Source organism: Trichechus manatus, unplaced genomic scaffold (genome assembly GCF_000243295.1).
Source record: "Trichechus manatus latirostris isolate Lorelei unplaced genomic scaffold, TriManLat1.0 scaffold00078, whole genome shotgun sequence".
Taxonomy (NCBI): Eukaryota; Metazoa; Chordata; class Mammalia; order Sirenia; family Trichechidae; genus Trichechus; species Trichechus manatus.
In genome coordinates this window covers 12,205,503-12,223,927 of record NW_004444014.1, presented here as the reverse complement: position 1 = coordinate 12,223,927, position 18,425 = coordinate 12,205,503, and the positions used below count along the sequence as shown (strand labels likewise).

The 18,425-nt window shown below is 37.5% G+C and overlaps 1 protein-coding gene across 2 annotated transcripts in view; it reads left to right on the top strand.

Moving 5' to 3' along the window:
• Positions 1 to 18,425, top strand: part of ELP2 (elongator acetyltransferase complex subunit 2) — a 50,029-nt gene that overhangs the window by 8,602 nt on the left and 23,002 nt on the right. For both annotated transcript variants that reach the window (XM_023735441.1, XM_004380907.2), the window contains exons 4-11: positions 9,227 to 9,383; positions 10,202 to 10,279; positions 12,596 to 12,660; positions 13,497 to 13,563; positions 14,032 to 14,172; positions 15,335 to 15,430; positions 16,528 to 16,628; positions 16,839 to 16,970. In XM_023735441.1, the coding sequence (XP_023591209.1) occupies positions 9,227 to 9,383; positions 10,202 to 10,279; positions 12,596 to 12,660; positions 13,497 to 13,563; positions 14,032 to 14,172; positions 15,335 to 15,430; positions 16,528 to 16,628; positions 16,839 to 16,970 (837 nt within the window). The remainder of the gene's footprint in view (positions 1 to 9,226; positions 9,384 to 10,201; positions 10,280 to 12,595; positions 12,661 to 13,496; positions 13,564 to 14,031; positions 14,173 to 15,334; positions 15,431 to 16,527; positions 16,629 to 16,838; positions 16,971 to 18,425) is intronic.

The window sequence follows — 18,425 nt, the reverse complement described above, 5'->3', positions numbered from 1 at the left end:
TTTCGGGGCTCAGGCTGACGGAGGCTGTGGCTCATATGGTCCATTAGTCCTTTGCATTAATGTTTTCCTTGTGTCTTTGCTTTTCGTCATTCTCCTTTACTCCTGTCAGGATGGGACCAAAGCTGTATCTTATATGGCCACTTGCAAGCTTTTAAAATCCAGACACTACTCACCAAAGTAGGATGTAGAACATTTTCTTTATGAATTATGTTACACCAGTTGACCTAGATGTCCCCCGAGACCGTGGTCCTCAGCCCTCAGCCCTAGTAACTCAGTACCTCAAGGTATTTAGATGTGTCTAGGAAGCTTGCACGGCTTTGCCTTGGTCAAGTTGTGCTGACTTCCTTTATGTTGTATATTGGCGGACTCCTTGTTCTTTATAGTTGTGTAGTATTCTATTGTGAGTATGTACCACAACTTGTTTATCCATTCATCCTTTGAATGGCATTGAAGTTGTTTCCATCTTTTGCTATTGTGAATAATGCTGCAGTGAATATAGATGTGCATATGTCTATTCGTGTCACCGCTCTTATATCGCTAGGAAATAATACCTAGGAGTGATTGCTGGATCGTAAAGTATTTCTATTTCTAGCTTTTTGAGGAAGTGCCATACTATTTTCCATAGCACTTGTACCATTTTACAGTCCCACCAGCAATGTATGAGTTCCAATCCCCTCCCAAACCTCACCAGCATTTATTTTCTGTTTTTTTGATCAATGCCGTTTTTGCAGGGGTGAGATAGTATCTCGTTATAGTTTTCATTTTATCTCTCTAATGGCTGATGATCTCAAGCATCTTTTCATGTATTTGTTGGCTGCCTGAATGTCCGCTGGTGAAGTGTCTGTTCACGTCCTTTAGAGATTAGACCTTTATCAGATATGTGATTGCCAAAGATGGTCCACAGGATTGTCTTGGCTGTAATCTTTTTGGAAGCAGATCGCCGGGCTTTTCTTCCATGGCGCTGCTGGGTGGGTTCAAACTGCCAGCCTTTGGCAGTCAAGTACAAACTATTTGTACCACACAGGGACCTGGCTTCCTGGGTAGGTGCTCTAAGTTGCTGCACCACAACCATAGTGCCGTGAAAGATCAGAGGATATTCAAGAGGTGGCCTTTGAGTTGAGCCTCAACGTGTGGAATGATTATCTTGGGAGGAATTAAAGGGGTGGGGATTCCAGGTAGAAGAAACAACATGAATGAAATCTTTCATGAGGAAGGAGGCCATCTGCTCCAGGAATTATGAGTATCCAGTTAAACTAGAGTCTAAGATGTCTTTAGGGCAGGACTTTCTGAAGTTTGTTCAGAGGATTATTCCTCTCTCAAGAAGTTCATGAAAAAAGGAATCTGGGGCCAATCAAATTTGCAAAGCACTGCGTATTATATACCCCTCTTAGAGAATCACAATGCATAGAACATAGTGAAGGCCTTGGAAAGTTCTGATATGAAGGAACCTGCTTACCTTTGTTTAATGAGCATTCCCCAACTTTTTTCATGTCTGAACCATTTTTTTCCTTTAAAGTTAGCATCCCTTGGAACTGTGAGGAACACAGTTTGGGAGATGTTACTGGATAATACACAGGGACAGAAACAGAATAGGAAAAGATTATATGGCAATTTGAATATCAGCTTTAAGAGTTTGTTCGTTATTAGCAGGCATTTGAAGTCATGGGTGACTTCTAAGCAGAAGAGTATGAATATCAAAAGAAGATTAATCCCACACCAGTGTGCCGAATTGGAATAGGAAAAAATATGAAGGCATGGAATGTATTTTTGGAAGAAAAATTATTTCGGCATTGATTAGATGGTTATCAGAGGGGTGGGAAGCTGGTGGATATGGGAGTGAGTAATCAAAGGGGATGAGATTCTGGCTTAGAGCCCTGGGAGAAAGGTGCTTCTATACAAAGAAATAGACAAGTCTTGTTCACTCATGACGAGTAAGAGGAAAGATGTGGCATTCAGTTGTATATGTCTCATTTGGACTGCTGTCCAGACACCCAGACTTGTCCTCAGAGAGAGAGGGGAGGCCTGGGAGTCACCTAGACTTGAATGAGAGCACCAAAGGGAAGTAGAGAAAGCCCGGCTCCTATTTGGGCTGATCTTGGCAGAGAAATCCAAAGGGAGAAGTATTTGAGTGCTCACTTTTTGAGACCTTGAGGTGAGACTGGGGAGATTCTTTCCTCAGTGCTGCTCCAAGTGTCTTCTGTCATTGAGAAGACTACAGGCTAAGCAAGCATCTAGTGGGCAGACAGCAAACTGAGATAGGGAGGGGGCAGAGAAAGGATGGTAAGGGCTGGATGGGGGAGGAGGAGAAAAGGAGGATGAAAGGCTTAAAAGAAAGATGAAGGGAGGAAGAGGATTTGGGGAAAGGGGCTACACCCTGTAAGCTCTTGACGGGCTTCCAGTTTCCTTCCCACAGTTACACATTTCTGTGCACACAGGTGCTCAATACACCTTGACTTCTGATAGAAGGAAATGATCCTAAGCTGGTGTAATGAGAGGCTTGGGTCTTTGAACAGTGAGCATTTTTAGAAAGCTGGTGAAATTCAGAGATTTCTTCTGGTGTGTGTGTGTGTGTGTGTGTGTGTGCGTGTGTGCGTGTGTGCATGTGTGTGTGTGCGCGCCCTTAATTATGTTGGGGAATTTCCCTTCTATTCCTGTTTTGCGGAGAGTTTTTATCATGAATGGATGTTGGACTTTGTCAAATGCGTTTTCCACATCAATTGATAAGATCGTGTAGTTCTTGTCTTGTTCTATTTATGTGATGGATTATATTGATTTTTTTTTTCTAATGTTGAACTATTCCTGCATACCTTGTATAAATCCCACTTGATCATGGTGAATTATTTTTTGATATGTTGTTGAATTCTGTTGGCTAGAATTTTGTTGAGGATTTTTGCGTCTATGTTCATGAGGGATATCGGTCTGTAATTTTCTTTTTTTTGTAGTGTCTTTACTTGGTTTTGGTATCAGGGTTATGCTGGCTTCCTAGAATGAGTTTGGGTGTATTCCATCCTTTTTTATACTCTGAAATATCTTTAGTAGTAGTGGTGTTAACTCTTCTCTGAAAGTTTGGTAGAATTCTCCGGTGAAACCATCCGTGCCAGGGCTTTTTTTTGTTGGGAGTTTTTTAATTACCTTTCAATCTCTTCTTTTGTTATAGGTTTATTTAGTTGTTGTAATTCTGTTTGTGTTAGTTTAGGTAGCAGTGTGTTTCTGGAAATTTGTCCATTTCCTCTAGGTTTTTAAATTTGTTAGGGTACAGTTTTCCATAGTATTCTGTTATGCTACTTTTAATTTCATTGGGATCTGTTGTGGTATTGCCACAAACCAAATTCTTATTCGGGTTATCTGCTGCTTCTCCGATTTTTCTTTTGTCAGTTTGGCCAACAGTTTATCGATTTTCTTGATCTTTTCAAAGAACCAGCTTTTGGTTCTGTTAACTCTTTTGATTGTTTTTATATTATCTATTTCATTTAATTCTGCTCTAATTTTGATTATTTGCTTTCTTCTGGTGCCCAAGGGCTTCTTTTGCTGCTCCCTTTCTACTTGTTCCAGTTGTAGGGTTAAGGTTTGATTTGGCCCTTTCTTCTTTTTGGATGTGTGCATCTGTTGCTGTAAATTGACCTCTGAACACTGCTTTTACTGTACCAAAGGTTCTAGTAGGATGTGTTTTCATTCTCATTTGATTCTATGAATTTCTTTATTCTGTCCTTAATTTCTTCTATAACCCAGTAGTTTTTGAGCAAGGTATTGTTCAGTTTCCATGTGTTTGATTTTTTTTCCTTGCTTTTTCTGTTACTGATTTCTACTTTTATGGCTTTGTAGTCAGAAAACATACTTTGTAATATTTTGATGCTTTGGATTCTGTTAAGGCTTACTTTTATGGCCTGATATGTTGTCTGTTCTGGAGAATGTTCCATGTGCGTTGGAAAAGAAAGTGTACTTGACTGTTGTCGGGTGGAGTGTTCTGTATATGTCTCTGAGATCAGGTTGGTTGATTGTAGCATTTAGCTCTTCCGTGTTTTTATTGAGCTTCTTTCTGGATGTTCTGTCCTTCACTGAAAGTGGTGTGTTGAAGTCTCCTGCTATTATCGTGGAGGTGTCTGTCTCTCTTTTCAATGCTATTAGAGTTTGTTTTATATATTTTGGAGCCCTATCATTGGGTGCATAAATATTTATTATGGTTATGTCCTCCTGGTGTATTAACCCTTAAATCATTATATAGTGTCCTTCCTTATCCTTTGTGGTGGGTTTTACTTTAAAGGCTATTTTGTCAGAGATTAATATTGCCTCTCCTACTCTTTTCTGAGTGTTGTTTGCTTGATATATTTTTTTCCATCCTTTGAATTTTAGTTTGTTTGTGTCTTTAAGTGTAAGATGTGTCTCTTGTAGGCAGCATATAGATGGATTGTGTTTTTTAATCCATTCTGCCACTCTCTGTCTCTTTATTGGTGCATTTAGTCCATTTACATTCAGCGTAATTATTGATAGGTATGAGTTTTAGTGCTGTCATTTTGATGTCTTTTTTTTGTGTGTTGTTGACAGTTTCTTTGTTACACTTAATTTTCTGTGCTGAGTCGTTTTTCTTTATGTATTTTCTTTTCATCTTTCTCATTGTTGTTGATTTTGTGTTTGCTGAATCTTTATGTTTTTCTTGTTTTTTTATTTTGATATGCAGGGTTGTTAGTTTCCTTTGTGATTACCTTAATATTTACCCCTGTTTTTCTAAGTTTAAACCAGTCTTTTATTTTTTTGTGTCACCTTATCTTCCTCTCCATATGAAAGATCTAGGACTACATTTTTTTAGTCCCTCTTTTTTGTTTTAATGTTGTCATCTTTTACATAGTTGATGTTGCTGTTTCCCCATTTTCAGCATTTTAGCTTTGATTTGTTTTTTTGTTTTCCCTATCTGGGTTGATATCTGGTTGCTCTGTCCTGTGTTCTAGTCTTGGGTTGTTATCTGATGTTATTGGTTTTCTAACTGGAGGACTCCCTTTAGTATTTCTTATAATTTTGGTTTGGTTTTTGCAAATTCCCTTAACTTCTGTTTATCTGGAAATGTCCTAATTTCGCCGTCACATTTGAGAGACAGTTTTCCTGGATATATAGTTCTTGGATGGCAATTTTTTTCTTTCAAGGCTTTATATATGTCACCCCATTGCCTTCGGGCCTGCATGGTTTCTGCTGCGTTGTCTGAGCTTAGTCTTATTGACTCTCCATTGTAGATGACTTTTCATTTATCCCTAACCGCTCTTGAAATTCTCTCTTTATCTTCGTTTTTGGCAAGTTTGATTATAATATGTCTTGGTGACTTTCTTTTGGGATCTACCTTGTGTGGGGTTCGATGAGCATCTTGGATAGATATCTTCTCATATTTCACAACATCAGGGACGTTTTCTGCCAACAAGTCTTCAACAATTCTCTCTGTATTTTCTATTATCCCCCCCGTTCTGGTCCTCCAATCACTTGTAGGTCATTCCTCTTGATAGAGTCCTACGTAATTCTTAGAGTTTCTTCATTTTCTTGAATTCTTTTATCTGATTTTTCCTCAAATGAGTTGGTGTCACGTGCTTTGTCTTCAGTCTCACTAATTCTGACTTCCATTGCCTCAATTCTGCTCCTCTGACTTTCTATTGAGTTGTCTAATTCTGAAATTTTATGTTAATCATCTGGATTTCTGTTTGCTGTCTCTCTATGGATTCTTGCAGCCTGTTAAATTTGTTATGCTCTTCTCTAATCTTCTTAAGTTCCTCTATTGCTTTGTCTGTGTGTTCCTTGGCTTGGTCTGTGTTTTGCCTGATCTCTTGAAAAGTTCTGTATATTAATCTTCCACCTCTGGTAATGCCAAGAAGTTCTCGTGCTCTGGAAAATTTCTTGATTCTTTGTTTTGGGAGCTTGCTGAATTCATCATGATCTGCCTCTTTATGTAATTTGATATTGACTCTTATATCCGAGCCATCGATAAGTTATTATGTTTATTTATTTAACATTTGCTTACTGTGTCCTAGCTTCTTACTTTGTTAGTTTTGATATATCCAGATAGGCTGCTTGTGTGAGCTAGTTTGATTATGGGCGGGCGCCTTTGAAGTTCTAATGTCCTGTCACCAGGTTGTTAGATCTGTTATTAGGTATGTGAGCCGCTGTGTTCGTTTTCTTTCCTTGTATCGATTCAGCTCAGGTGTCCAGGTAGTCGGTTACCAAATGTGTGGTACAGGCTCTCATCTACAGTCCTAGACGGACGGGGCTGATTGGTTTAGGCACAGGTATCCGGCTGCAGTGAGGGGTCACGCGCTGAGCAAGGCAGAGGTCTGATGGCTGCCCCTGAGTGTCTGGGAGGGAAACGTTTCCCTGTTCCTTAGAGCACGTAGGTGGGTGGGTTTTGCAGTTGGACTATGGGTACCCAATGCTGTTGGCGGAAAGGATTGGGAGGCACCACTTATTCTTGGACCCCTGTCACAGGTGGCTAGGTGGAATGGGTGAAGCCACCAGTCCTCAGGCCCCTGATGTGGGTAGGGGAAGACCCTGCTTAATTGGTAGAGTGGTGTCAAATGTCACCAACTTGCCACCCCACCATATAGCTGATACAGCTGAAGTTAGGCTTCAGGTATATACTCTGTTGTACTGTGCTAATGAGGGCCTACGGTGTTGAAATGGGCCCACACAGGTCTGCGCAGGGGGTAAAAGGCATTCAAAGTCCGTGGACCCCTTATGCCTGTACCTAGGTAAAGGAGCTGTGCCTATCCTAAGTTCCCAGCTTAGAGGAGCTGGATTATTCCTGTTTGTTACTTTGTTCCCTTGCCAAGGCCAGGAGAATGGCTCAGGGTGCATGATGGGTCCTTACTTCTAACCCAGGGGATGCGGTAATGGCTGAAGCTGGCCTGGGAGCTGATGCAGAGGGAGGAGGGGGCATGTAAATGGGAGAGAGGTTTTTTCCAAAGGGGGTGTTTTTTGATCCACGCGATAGGTTAGACGCATGTACTTATCTTTTGCCGATGAAGCACCGGTTTTCACTGGTTCTGGGGGCTTGAATAGACTCTCCGCCACTGGATCTCTCCTGATGTGGAAAACGTGTCCTGAGCGCCACTGCTTGCTTCACCTTACGCGCCAGCTGCAGGGTGCTGGTTCCTGCCGGGTCAGGTCTGGTAGCTCCTCACTGCTTCTGAACCGTCTTTCCTTCCCCCTGCCACTCAGTCCAATTCCTCAGCTTTGCCTTTGGTATTCACAGCTCCTAAATTGTCATATATAATCAGTTCGCTTGTTTTCTCGGGTCTTTGTTGTAAGAGGGACCACAGGAAGTGTCTGACTACTCCTCCATCTTAGTCCTGACTCTCCAAATGAATATTTTTAATAAATATAATGTTTTAGGGAGAAATACACAGACTTGTGTAGAAAAATTAAATACAGAAAAATTATACAAAATCTCAGTAGTTAGCGTTCTGATGAGCATTGTTCCAGACCCCTAATATGTGTGTAATTTTACATAACAAGATTATACTGTACATTGGTTTTTCTTTTTAATGTTTCTTAAGAAGTCAAAGGCTAATGATTAAAGGAAGTTAGTACAGATCCTTAGAAATGAATATTTATTTCCTGAGTGGTGGAGTTCTGCTGAGTAACTGGGAAAACAATGGAGGAGACATTGAAGGCACTCCTCTGTTTCAGCAGACAGCAATTTTTAGAAGATAACTCTCAGGGGAAGTGATAGAATCTCACACATATGAAACTAAAAAATGGATCCATAATAGCAGTAGAAATGATGCCACAGGGAATAATCTTGCATTAGCAAGCAGATAGACTTGATACACAGATGGGATTTCCCATTTCTGTTTGCCATTCTTCCAAGACAGAAATGGCAGTTTATCATTTTGCAACCTTGATAGTAGTCTGTGATTCAGGCAGGTATCATGAGTAGATGCTTAAAGTCCGGGGTGAAAGTATGACATGGTATAGAATATTTATGTAGTCTCAAAGTATACTCCCACATGTTATTACCAAGAACAGTTTTAACTTCACAATGAAGAAATCTGTCAGACACCACCTTTACCAAGATATCAAGGTTAATTTCACTAAAAAATGGAACAAATTGAGGTCATGTGCCTCCTGATATGATGCACTTATGTAATGTTCCTGTCAAAATGTATGTCCTGAATCAGTTCACGAGGAAATATCAGACCATCCGAAAGAAGGGACATTCTACAAAGCTGGCTTGTATTCTAAAACGTCAGTGTCAGGAAAGGCAAAGAAAGGTTGAGAAACTCTTCCAGGTTAAAGGAGAGTAGAGAGACATAGTAACTAAGTATAATGGATACTTCTGTGAGAACTTGTTTTCCCTTCTCCCTGTTTGTTTATTATCTCTATGTACTAACGGATTTGTATTTTTTTCCCCTCAATAAAAAACAAAAAACAAACCCGTTGCCGTCGAGTTAATTCCGACTCATAGCGACCCTATAGGACAGAGTAGAACTGCCCCATAGAGTTTCCAAGGAGCACCTGGTGGCTTTGAACGGCCAAACTTTTGGTTAGCAGCCATAGCACTTAAACACCAGGGTTTCCTTCCCCCCCGACAGTGGATTAAGATCCATTACTGTCATTATTCAATTTGTTGTTCAGATTGTCTCAGAAGTTGTCATTGGGCAGTACTTCTTTTTACATTTTTCTTTCACCTATTTGATATGACCCCATTGTTGTTCATAGACAGTCGGCATCAACAGAGTCTTGGGACGTTTGATATAAACGTTTAACAGTATATAACATGCTATTATTTAAAAATAAAAGGTATAACGTACATGGCTTTGGAGTACTTTTTTTTAATATTCACCAAGGTCATAGACATCTTTCCATGGTAATAATCATACTTTTATAGTATCCCTTTTTTTATACAATGTCGGTCTACTATAATTTATTTAATCATTTTCCTGTTAGTGTAAGTTAACGTGATTTTTCACTGCTGTAAGCCGTTTGTGATAAATTTCTTTGTATATGTCTTTTATACTTGTGCTATTATCTCCTCACGGTAGATTTTCTTAGATGTGTCAAAGGGTATGCACATTTTATGTGTTGGTAATATGGTTAGGCAGTTTCCTTGAATGGAATTTTATATTACCTTCAATTGAGAGGACCTATTTCTAGGTCAGGGATTTTAACAGTACCTATAATCCTGTGATTAAATAAGGCGAACTTGATCATTCCTTTTTTAATCACAATATTTTTGTCATTTCTTCTGGTTCAGCTTTTAAAAGCAGTGCATCTCCAAGGTCATGAGGGACCCGTTTATTCAGTGTGTGCTGTTTACCAGAGGAGGGCATCCGACGTCACATTACACACACTGATCGTTTCTGCGGCTTCGGATTCTACTGTTCGAATCTGGTCTAAAAAGGGTTCAGAAGGTAGGTTTGGGAATAAGTTATAACTCAGACAAATAAAATAGTAATTATCAAATGAATAATAACTAAAAAAGCATACATTTAAGTTTTCCATGCTTTCAGGTAGCTTTATAAATGTTATGATTCTGTTTTTTTTTTTAAATATATATATGATTTATTTTATTTTTTGTTGAGAACGTACAAGCAGAACATACACCAGTTCAACAGTTTCTACATGTTCAGTTCAGTGACATTCATTACATTGTTTGAGTTGTGCAACCATTCTCATCCTCCGTTTCTGGACTGGTTTCCACCCCCGTTAATTTAAACTCACTACCCCTAAGTTTCCTGTCTAGTCTTTTGGGTTGTTTTTGTCAGTTTGATCCCATATTGATAGATCATAAAAGAGCACAATGCTCAAAGCAGACATTCTTTACTAGTTAAGCTAAACTATTGTTTGGTTTTAAGAACACTTCAGGGATATTTTTGGTTTAAGATTTAAAATGTTATATAAGTATTTATTGTTTCTTTTGTACTTCTTCAGAATTTCTCTACACCAAACTATTTGTTAATGTAAAATTTCTTCTGTGCTTTTTCATATGTCATTTTGATCATTATAACCCTGTTAAAAATTGGCCATTTTAATTTACATAATCAATGGGGTTTATGTTTGTGGGGAATAATCCTCACCTCACAGATAGTTGTTGGACTTTTCTTCTGCCTGTCAGCTCAGGATTGACTCTTATCTCCCTGCTGATACCCAGGTCTGTGATGATGCTACCCAACCCCTCTAGGTGGATAAACTGAGTTACTTGTTCATGATGTTTTATGTTATATCTTAGTGACATGCCTTCAGACCTTGGACTTTGGGAATGGATTTGGTCTGGCTCTTTCCTTGTCTTTTTTGCCTAACACTGATGGTGAGTATTCTGCCAAGTATTAAAAAATGTATATTTGTATATTTAAAAGAAATTTATTGGTCTCAATGTTGTATCTAAATGTTTTCATGAAACAAGAGGTAGCTAACATAGCTTTTGACTCAGTACTTAAATGATTTGAATATAGAAAATAGTTAAGGGTAGTTACTAGAAATTTTGGTAGCTGTTGAAAATTTAAGTGACTTAATAGATACTCAGGGTTGATATTGTTATTTGTGAAATATATTGTGAATGTATATAGATCTAATTTGGGAAAATTATTTAATTCTTTAGAAAGTGAAGGTATAGGGTAAGTTAAGAGACAAAAAATACTGAAGATGGACCATGTGAGCATCTCTCTCAAGATCACAGCCCCTTCACATCCTGCATGTTGACACTTTGCCTAAGACCACTTAAAATCTCCAAACAAAAATTTCCCTTTTGAAGTCAGCACAACTGGACTAAAGCAAAAGCTAAGAAGTTTCCTGAATATAATCAAACACTTTGAGGGACAGAGTAGCAGGGGTGGGAGTCTGTGGACCATGGTTTCAGGGGACATCTAGGTCAATTGGCATAACAAAGTTTATTAAGAAAATGTTCTGCATCCCACTTTGGTGAGTGGTGTCTGGGGTCTTAAAAGCTAGCGAGCGGCCATCTAAGATGCATCAATTGGTCCCAATCCACCTGGGGCAAAGGAGAATGAAGAACACCAAAGACATAAGGAAAATATTAGCCCAAGAGACAAAAGGGCCACATAAACCAGGGACTTCATCAGCCTGAGACCAGAAGAACTAGATGGTGCCTGGCTACCACTATCGACCGCCCTGACAGGGAACACAACAGAGAGTCTCTGATGGAGCAGGAGAAAAGTGGGGTGCAGAACTCAAATTCTAGGAAAAAGACCAGACTTAATGGTCTGCCTGAGACTGGAGGGACCCCAGAAGACAGGACCCCTGGACTCTCTGTTTGCCCAAAACTAAAACCATTCCCGAAGCCAACTTTTCAGACTAAGATCAGACTGGACTATAAGACATAAAATGATACTTGTGAAGAGTGTGCTTCTTAGCTCAAGTAGATACATGAGTCTAAATGGGCAACTTCTGTCCAGAGGCGAAATGAGAAGGCAGAAAGGGTCAGGACCTGGTTGAATGGACACGGGAAATCAGGTGGAAAGGAGGAGTATGGTGTTACAGTATGGGGAGAGCAACTAGGGTCACATAGCAGTGTGTCTAAAGTTTTGTATGAGAAACTAACTTGAACTGTAAACTTTCATTTAAAGCACAATAAAAATAAAAAAATTTCAAGGCAAGGCAAGGCAAAGCATGGAATAGCTACAAATAAAAAAAAATTTTTTTCCCTTTTTCAGTGCAACCCATCTGTACCTATTTTTATTATCTGCCACAAACATGATAGCCAGTGTGAGTCCGTCTCTTTGTCTCCTCAGTTACATAACCAGGCTTGGTGGAGAGAGACAGGGCTTGGAAGCCCCGGCTTCTGTTGTCCTCTGTGGCAGGAGCTGTGGTTTCATGTTGCACTTCTACTTTGTGTGAGGGCTTCCGGCGAGGAGGAACTGCACAGCTTCTAGTTTTAAAACAAAACAATTTCTTTCCCTCTATCTTGATGCCAAGGGATTTTTTGTTGTTGTTGTTAAGCTGAAAAATATACTTAGTATCAATGAATTTTTTTTTACTTAGGAAAAAAATCCCCTTTTTTATCTGTAAGCCACAGTCATCAAGGCTGTCCTTTGCTGTTGTAAATTCCTTTTCTATCTTAACTAAAGAAAACTAATTTTACAGTTGTACTTTTTCTAGCTTTTTAACCATATATTTAATTACATGCTTTTTTATTTTGTTCTCTAATTGCTTTATGAATTTTGGTTTTATATTGAATTCTCAAACGAAATGTAAGGTCCTTGAAGTAACAAACATCTTATACCCTTAAATTTTTGTGCAACAGCCATGATGCTGGATTCCTAGTAGCTCTTTTGTTTTATTATTCAGTCATACTAACAACTTTTCATCTTGATCTTCTGACTTACACAGTGAAAATGCTCCTTACCTGCCTCAGAGCTTCTCTTTCGCTGCTCATAAGCGACAGAAAATGGACTAAAGGATTCTCAGTTTATTAATAGTCATTCTATGCCAAGAAACCATTTAATAGAGCAGGTTAGAGTGTTGATTTTATTCCACTTTGTTTGCTCAGTGATGTGGGAAACAGAAGTCAGGATTCTTTGCCTAGCACCTAGAATCCAGCATAGGTAGTAGATATTCATAGCATGTGATGGAATACTTAACAGTGAAGCCTCTTTTTCTCCCCCAGTACCAATATTAGCATGTGGTGATGACGACTGCAAAATTCACTTATTTGTTCAAAAGAATGATCAGGTAATCAACTATGTTTAATAAGAGACTAGAATCATGTTCTTATTAATTACATATCTCAATTATTTCCAGATTATAAAATTTTAAACAAAAATAGTCTAATTGGAGAATCTTTTGAGAGTCCTCTGATAGATGACTTCCCCACTGTCTGTTGGAACACCATGTAACTGATGCTTAAGCCACCAAGCTCAGACTTGTTTAGGGGGAAAGAGTCATTAGGTGGAGGAAGGAGGATACATGGTAGTGTTTTTTTTTTTTTCCCCTTTAAAATTTTTATATCAAGTATAATATACTTACAGTGAAGTACCCCCTGTTAATTCTTAAAAATTTTAAACGAGGTGAAATACAAATATAGTGAAATGCCCCCTGGTAGTCTTTTATTTGCCTTTATGAGCTTTACCTGTACTTGGAGTGGTTAAACTAAATAGGGTAGCATTTGTTTCAGAAAGTGAGTTGGTTAACTCTGGGCTCATTTATGTAATAATGGGGTTACTTGTTTCTTTGCATTCTATAAGAAAGTTAAAAATGTGAAACTACCCAACTTTTCTTCTATATTGTGTCCTCACTATGTCATTTTACCTCGTAAGCATTTAGAGTATTTAAGGTCTACAGATGTTATCTACTCAGAGTTGCTCAGCTAGATGATTTAGATGTTATATTACGAGGTTTTTCATTCCCAATTGAATGCTTTATCCGATGTCTAATCAGGTAGTGTTCCCCAATAAAAATCGATGCAGTAGGGCTGGCTGAGACCAGTCACTAATATGACTGAAGTCATTAATATTTATGAAAATGTTAAATTCTCATATTAAGCCTGATGATTTTTGTTATCTTAATAGTTTCAGAAAGTGCTTTTTCTCTGTGGACATGAGGATTGGATAAGAGGCGTGGAGTGGGCAATCTTTGGTCAGTATGAAATTTAGCTAAGGCACATATGCTGGGTACAAGTATGTGTAACTTCCAAGAAAGCAGCCTCTTATGTTTTAATTTTTAAATTTTCTTTGTGCATTACTTTTTTCTATTGTCTCAATTAGAAAAGAGGTTACTTATCTACTATTAACTATTATTTGAGGTGGTAGAGGATGGAGCAAGTTGATGTTTCTAAGACGACACTAGCAGACATTCTTGAAAAGTTCTTTGTATAGTATATAGACTGTATATAAGAGTACCACTTGTTATAAACATTTATTAGTGTTGTATGTATATTTGCTAATGTTATTAAAATGAATGTAGGTCAAATATGTGAAGAGTAAGGAAGCAATGGCTAATTTTTTTTGGAAATCTAGAAATGTGCAAATTAGAGGAGAGAAAGTCTTATACCTAAGTTTAAGAATATAATGTTTTTAAAGTAATAAAATTTGTTTTTATATTTAGGTAGAGATCTTTTCCTAGCAAGTTGTTCGCAAGATTGCCTGATAAGAATATGGAGGCTGTATATAAAATCGACATCTTTAGAAATTCAAGATGATGATAATATAAGACTGAAGGAAAACACTTTTACTATAGAAAATGAAAGTGAGTAATAATGAAAATATTTGAGGTAGCTATACTTGAATCTCTTAGCTGGTTCATATATCTGTTTCATCAAACACTTCTGTGAGGGTAAGTTTGTCAGACATGTCAGATCCCTGCCTAAAACTGATAACATGAATTTTTCTTTTTTGTTTTCTATGTGAAGATCAGTCATTTTTCACTTATGAAACTTAATTTTCTTATGAACAATTACAAGATTTTTAAAAATTGCTGAAAATATATAATGTTCTTTCAGTATATTAATGTTTTAATTGTTAACAAATTTTCAGTTTTCTCATGGTAACACCTTATTTTAATCCTTTTTTACATATAATTTTTTGAAATCTCATTAATCTTAAATAGACATAAAGGTATAGTGTGAATTATCCATAGCTTTATTGGAGGATATTCATAAGAGAAAAGCTAAATTCCTACATTTGGGTAGTATATATAATTCTGATTATATATACCCAGTGTGTGGGTCATGGTAGAATGCTGTATTTGAAAGAAATATTTTTGAGTATGTACCTAAATTATAAAGTTAGTCCTCAGTGAGCAGTGTTCATTGTGGTATACTGTTCTTTCTTATTCTTCTTGATTATAAAGTCCATTACAGTTGAGATTCTGGTAACATAGTTCTAAAGGAGTGATCCAAACAATACTATAATCCGCACATTATGGGCAGCTATACCCAAATATGAAATTTTTCTTGGTATTTTCATTCATTATTTTATTTGAAAGGTCAAAGTACTGATTTGGTTTCCTTTATTTGTGCATTTCTCTTATGATTTTTTTTATGGTATTTTAGACTATTACGCTGACAATGAGTGAGGGTAGTAAGGAAACTGGTATATCTGTTTTTGCTTGTTAATTGTAGTGTAACAGTAGCTATTCCAGGAAATTAAAGAAAATAGAGCATATTCCTTAGTATTTATGACCAGATACAGAAAAATGTATCTTTTTTTACCACTTTTTTTCTCCTATACCTTTGAACAGTGGGTGAGTTAATGAAATTTTAGAATGCATATACTTTTTGTTGAATCTAAGCTATCATATTTTGTTTTAATTTTTTTATTTGACTCAGTTTCCACAACTGAGTTGGTTATAAAAATGTTCTTTTTAGAGGCACTTTGAGGAAAGAAAACATTCATTGTTTTTGTTACAGGTATTAAAATAGAATTTGCTGTTACTCTGGAGACTGTCCTAGCTGGTCACGAAAATTGGGTAAATGCGGTTCATTGGCAACCTTCATTTTACAAAGGTAGGAAGAAAGGCACACATGTATTCCTCATTTCAATTAAATGTCATGCATAGCATTTGGGGCTTACCACAGGAAGTGGAGAGTTTTTTTTATAGAGTGTGATAAGAAATCCCAATTATAAGACATTTTCAAGTTCACAAAGCATAATACTGCATCTCTGTCCTTTTGGACACTTAGTTCAGTTGAAAATTGCACTCCTGAGTGGGAAAAGTATGATCCGTGCCATGATATCAAAATGACCACACCCCCATTAACTCTTTCTCTTAAGCTTTATGAGATCTAAGAGAAATTGAAACCAAATTTAAGGGAAACTTTACCCTTGATAATACTGAGCTACATAATTTATGAAAAAGCAAGACTCTTTTTTCTCTTCGTTCTTTGGTACTTAACCACCATGTTTGAAGTGAGAGTTCTGTGCAGACATGACTTGATGCTGGGTTGTAGAGCTGAGCAAGGCACAGCCTCACATTCTTCTCTCAGCCTTCTTCTCACCAGGACAAAAATAGAGAACAACAATAGTAAGTGTTCAGGTTACCACCATTTAGCTCATACTTACATTCTGCCATATTTACTGCAGTTATTTTTTTTTAAATAAATTAGATATTATGGATACTGTGAACCCTGTGTGTCCCTTGCTGATCTCATTTCCCTCCATCCTTCTCCAGAGGTAACTACAGTCCTAAATTCAGTGCACACCCATCCCATGCATTTCTTTATGCTTTTAATGCACATTTGTGTAACTATAAATGTAATCTTATTTTACAGCTATTAAAACTTGATATTAGTAATATCAATTTGTGTTTACCCTTTTACAACTTGCTTTTTTAACTTAACATGTTTTGAAGATGTATCCATGTTGATACATGTAGCTCTTAGTTTATTTGCTTTTATTGCAGTATAATACTTCATTGTCTGATTAAATCATGACCTTTTTATCTCTCCTAATGGTAGGCATTTGTGTTGTTTCCAAATTTTTGCTATTACAAACATGCATCTTGCAGTACTTTTGGCGATTGTGTTTTTTGTTGTCGTTTTTTCTGGTAATTACAAAAATGATGCTTGTGGACCACTTGAAGGCATTAGTTTTTATTCCATAGACGGTGTTCTACAGCAACCAATGAAACTGTTGTCTGCCTCCATGGATAAAACCATGATTCTCTGGGCTCCAGATGAAGAGTCAGGAGTTTGGCTAGAACAGGTAAAAATGTGGATGTTTGTTTAAGGAACAGAAAATTGGGTTTTATAAATTGAATATTTAAATCTCAAATCTGTATTCCTCTAACTGCAAATTTTCACTCTGTGTGTGTCAAATGACGAGGAACTTAAACCATCTCTGGAATCAAATGGCTTCCACCAAGAGCAATGTAGGCTATTGATTGAGAATTGTTTTCTGTCTATTTTTGTGCAGGTTCGAGTAGGTGAAGTTGGTGGGAATACTCTGGGGTTTTATGATTGCCAGTTTGGTGACAATGGCTCCATGATCATCGCACATGCTTTCCATGGAGCATTGCACCTTTGGAAGCAGAATGCAGCTAACCCAGTAAGAAGCGTTTTTAAGTGAAGCATTTCTGGTCAACTACTGTGAATCCTAAATGAAACCGAGCTAAACAGTGTTGTTTTACTTATAACACTCTTCAGAAACCTACTAGAAGCATTTAAGTTCAGGTGATACTTGCTTCTATAGACATTATCCTCTAGTTATACTAGTTAAGAAACTCATGTTTTTCTAACAGTAAAAGTATTTGTTTCTGCAACATCGTTGAGATATTAAAATTTGCACATAGTAAAAAATATTTACACATAGGTAAATTTTCTGCGTAAGTGAAATGTACGTTGGTTTGCTTCCTGGCCAGTGCACCTCATACGCAGCCAGCACCCATCTGTCAGTGGAGGCTTGCATGTTGCTGTGATGCTAAACATTTCAATGGAGCTTCCAGACTAACACAAACTAGGAAGAAAGGTCTGGTGATCTACTTCTAAAAATCACCTAGTGAAAACCCTATGGAACACAGTGGTCCAATCCACAACTGATCTGCCGGACTGGGCAGCATTTCATTCTGTTGTTCATGGGGTTGCCATGAATCAGGAGCTTCTAGAGAGCAGCTAACAACAACAACCCTTTTAAGCTACATAATTTTTTTGATGGATGTTTTCCTAAAATGTATAACTTCCCTGTCTTAAAGAATATAACACAATTTAACATTTTCTTGTTGGACTGCAAAGTGCTCTGTAGTTAGTTATTAAATGAATAAGTAACAAAAGGGCACTAGGATCACCTGTTATTTTTTGGTGGAATATATTGATGCTTTCAAGGGCTGTTGCTATGTGTAATTCTAAATGACACTCCAAATTTTTGGCTCTTTTAGATCTTACACAATTTTTTTTGTCTCAAACAGAGATAGTCTGTCTTCTTCCCATAGTCATGTAGCTGCCTCTCAGCAGTATTCCTTCTCTTATTCTCCAGCTTAGTTCTGATCAGTTTCTTTGGGTGTAGGGAAATTAGACAGCAGGAATATAGTGGCTAAGGGCATGGACCTGGATTCAGATCCTGGCCCCACCACTTACCAGCTGTGTGACTTTGTGAACATTACTTAATCTTTGTCTCCAGGTCCTCGCCTCTAAAATAAGGATAAGAATAGCACCTATTCATAGGGTTTTTATGATGATTAAATAAATGAGTTAATATTTGTAAAGTATGTGAAACAGGTCCTGACACATACTGGATACTGTATAATTTTAAATTAAATAAATGAAAGAAATAAGAATATTGTGTGAAATGTGAGTTAGCAGATTCCAAATGCATCTGATGCTTCCTTTATAAAAAAAAAAATTCATAGATTTGTACAATCTTTAGTTTGTGGGCTTTATAACAGTTGTGTCTGCCTATGTGTTCTGACCCCTCCACACATGAGGTGATTTCCTCTTTCCCTCGTGACCTTCAAGATTGTTTTCACTGTTAAGTGAAGCAGTGAATCATCAGTTAAACGCCACTTTT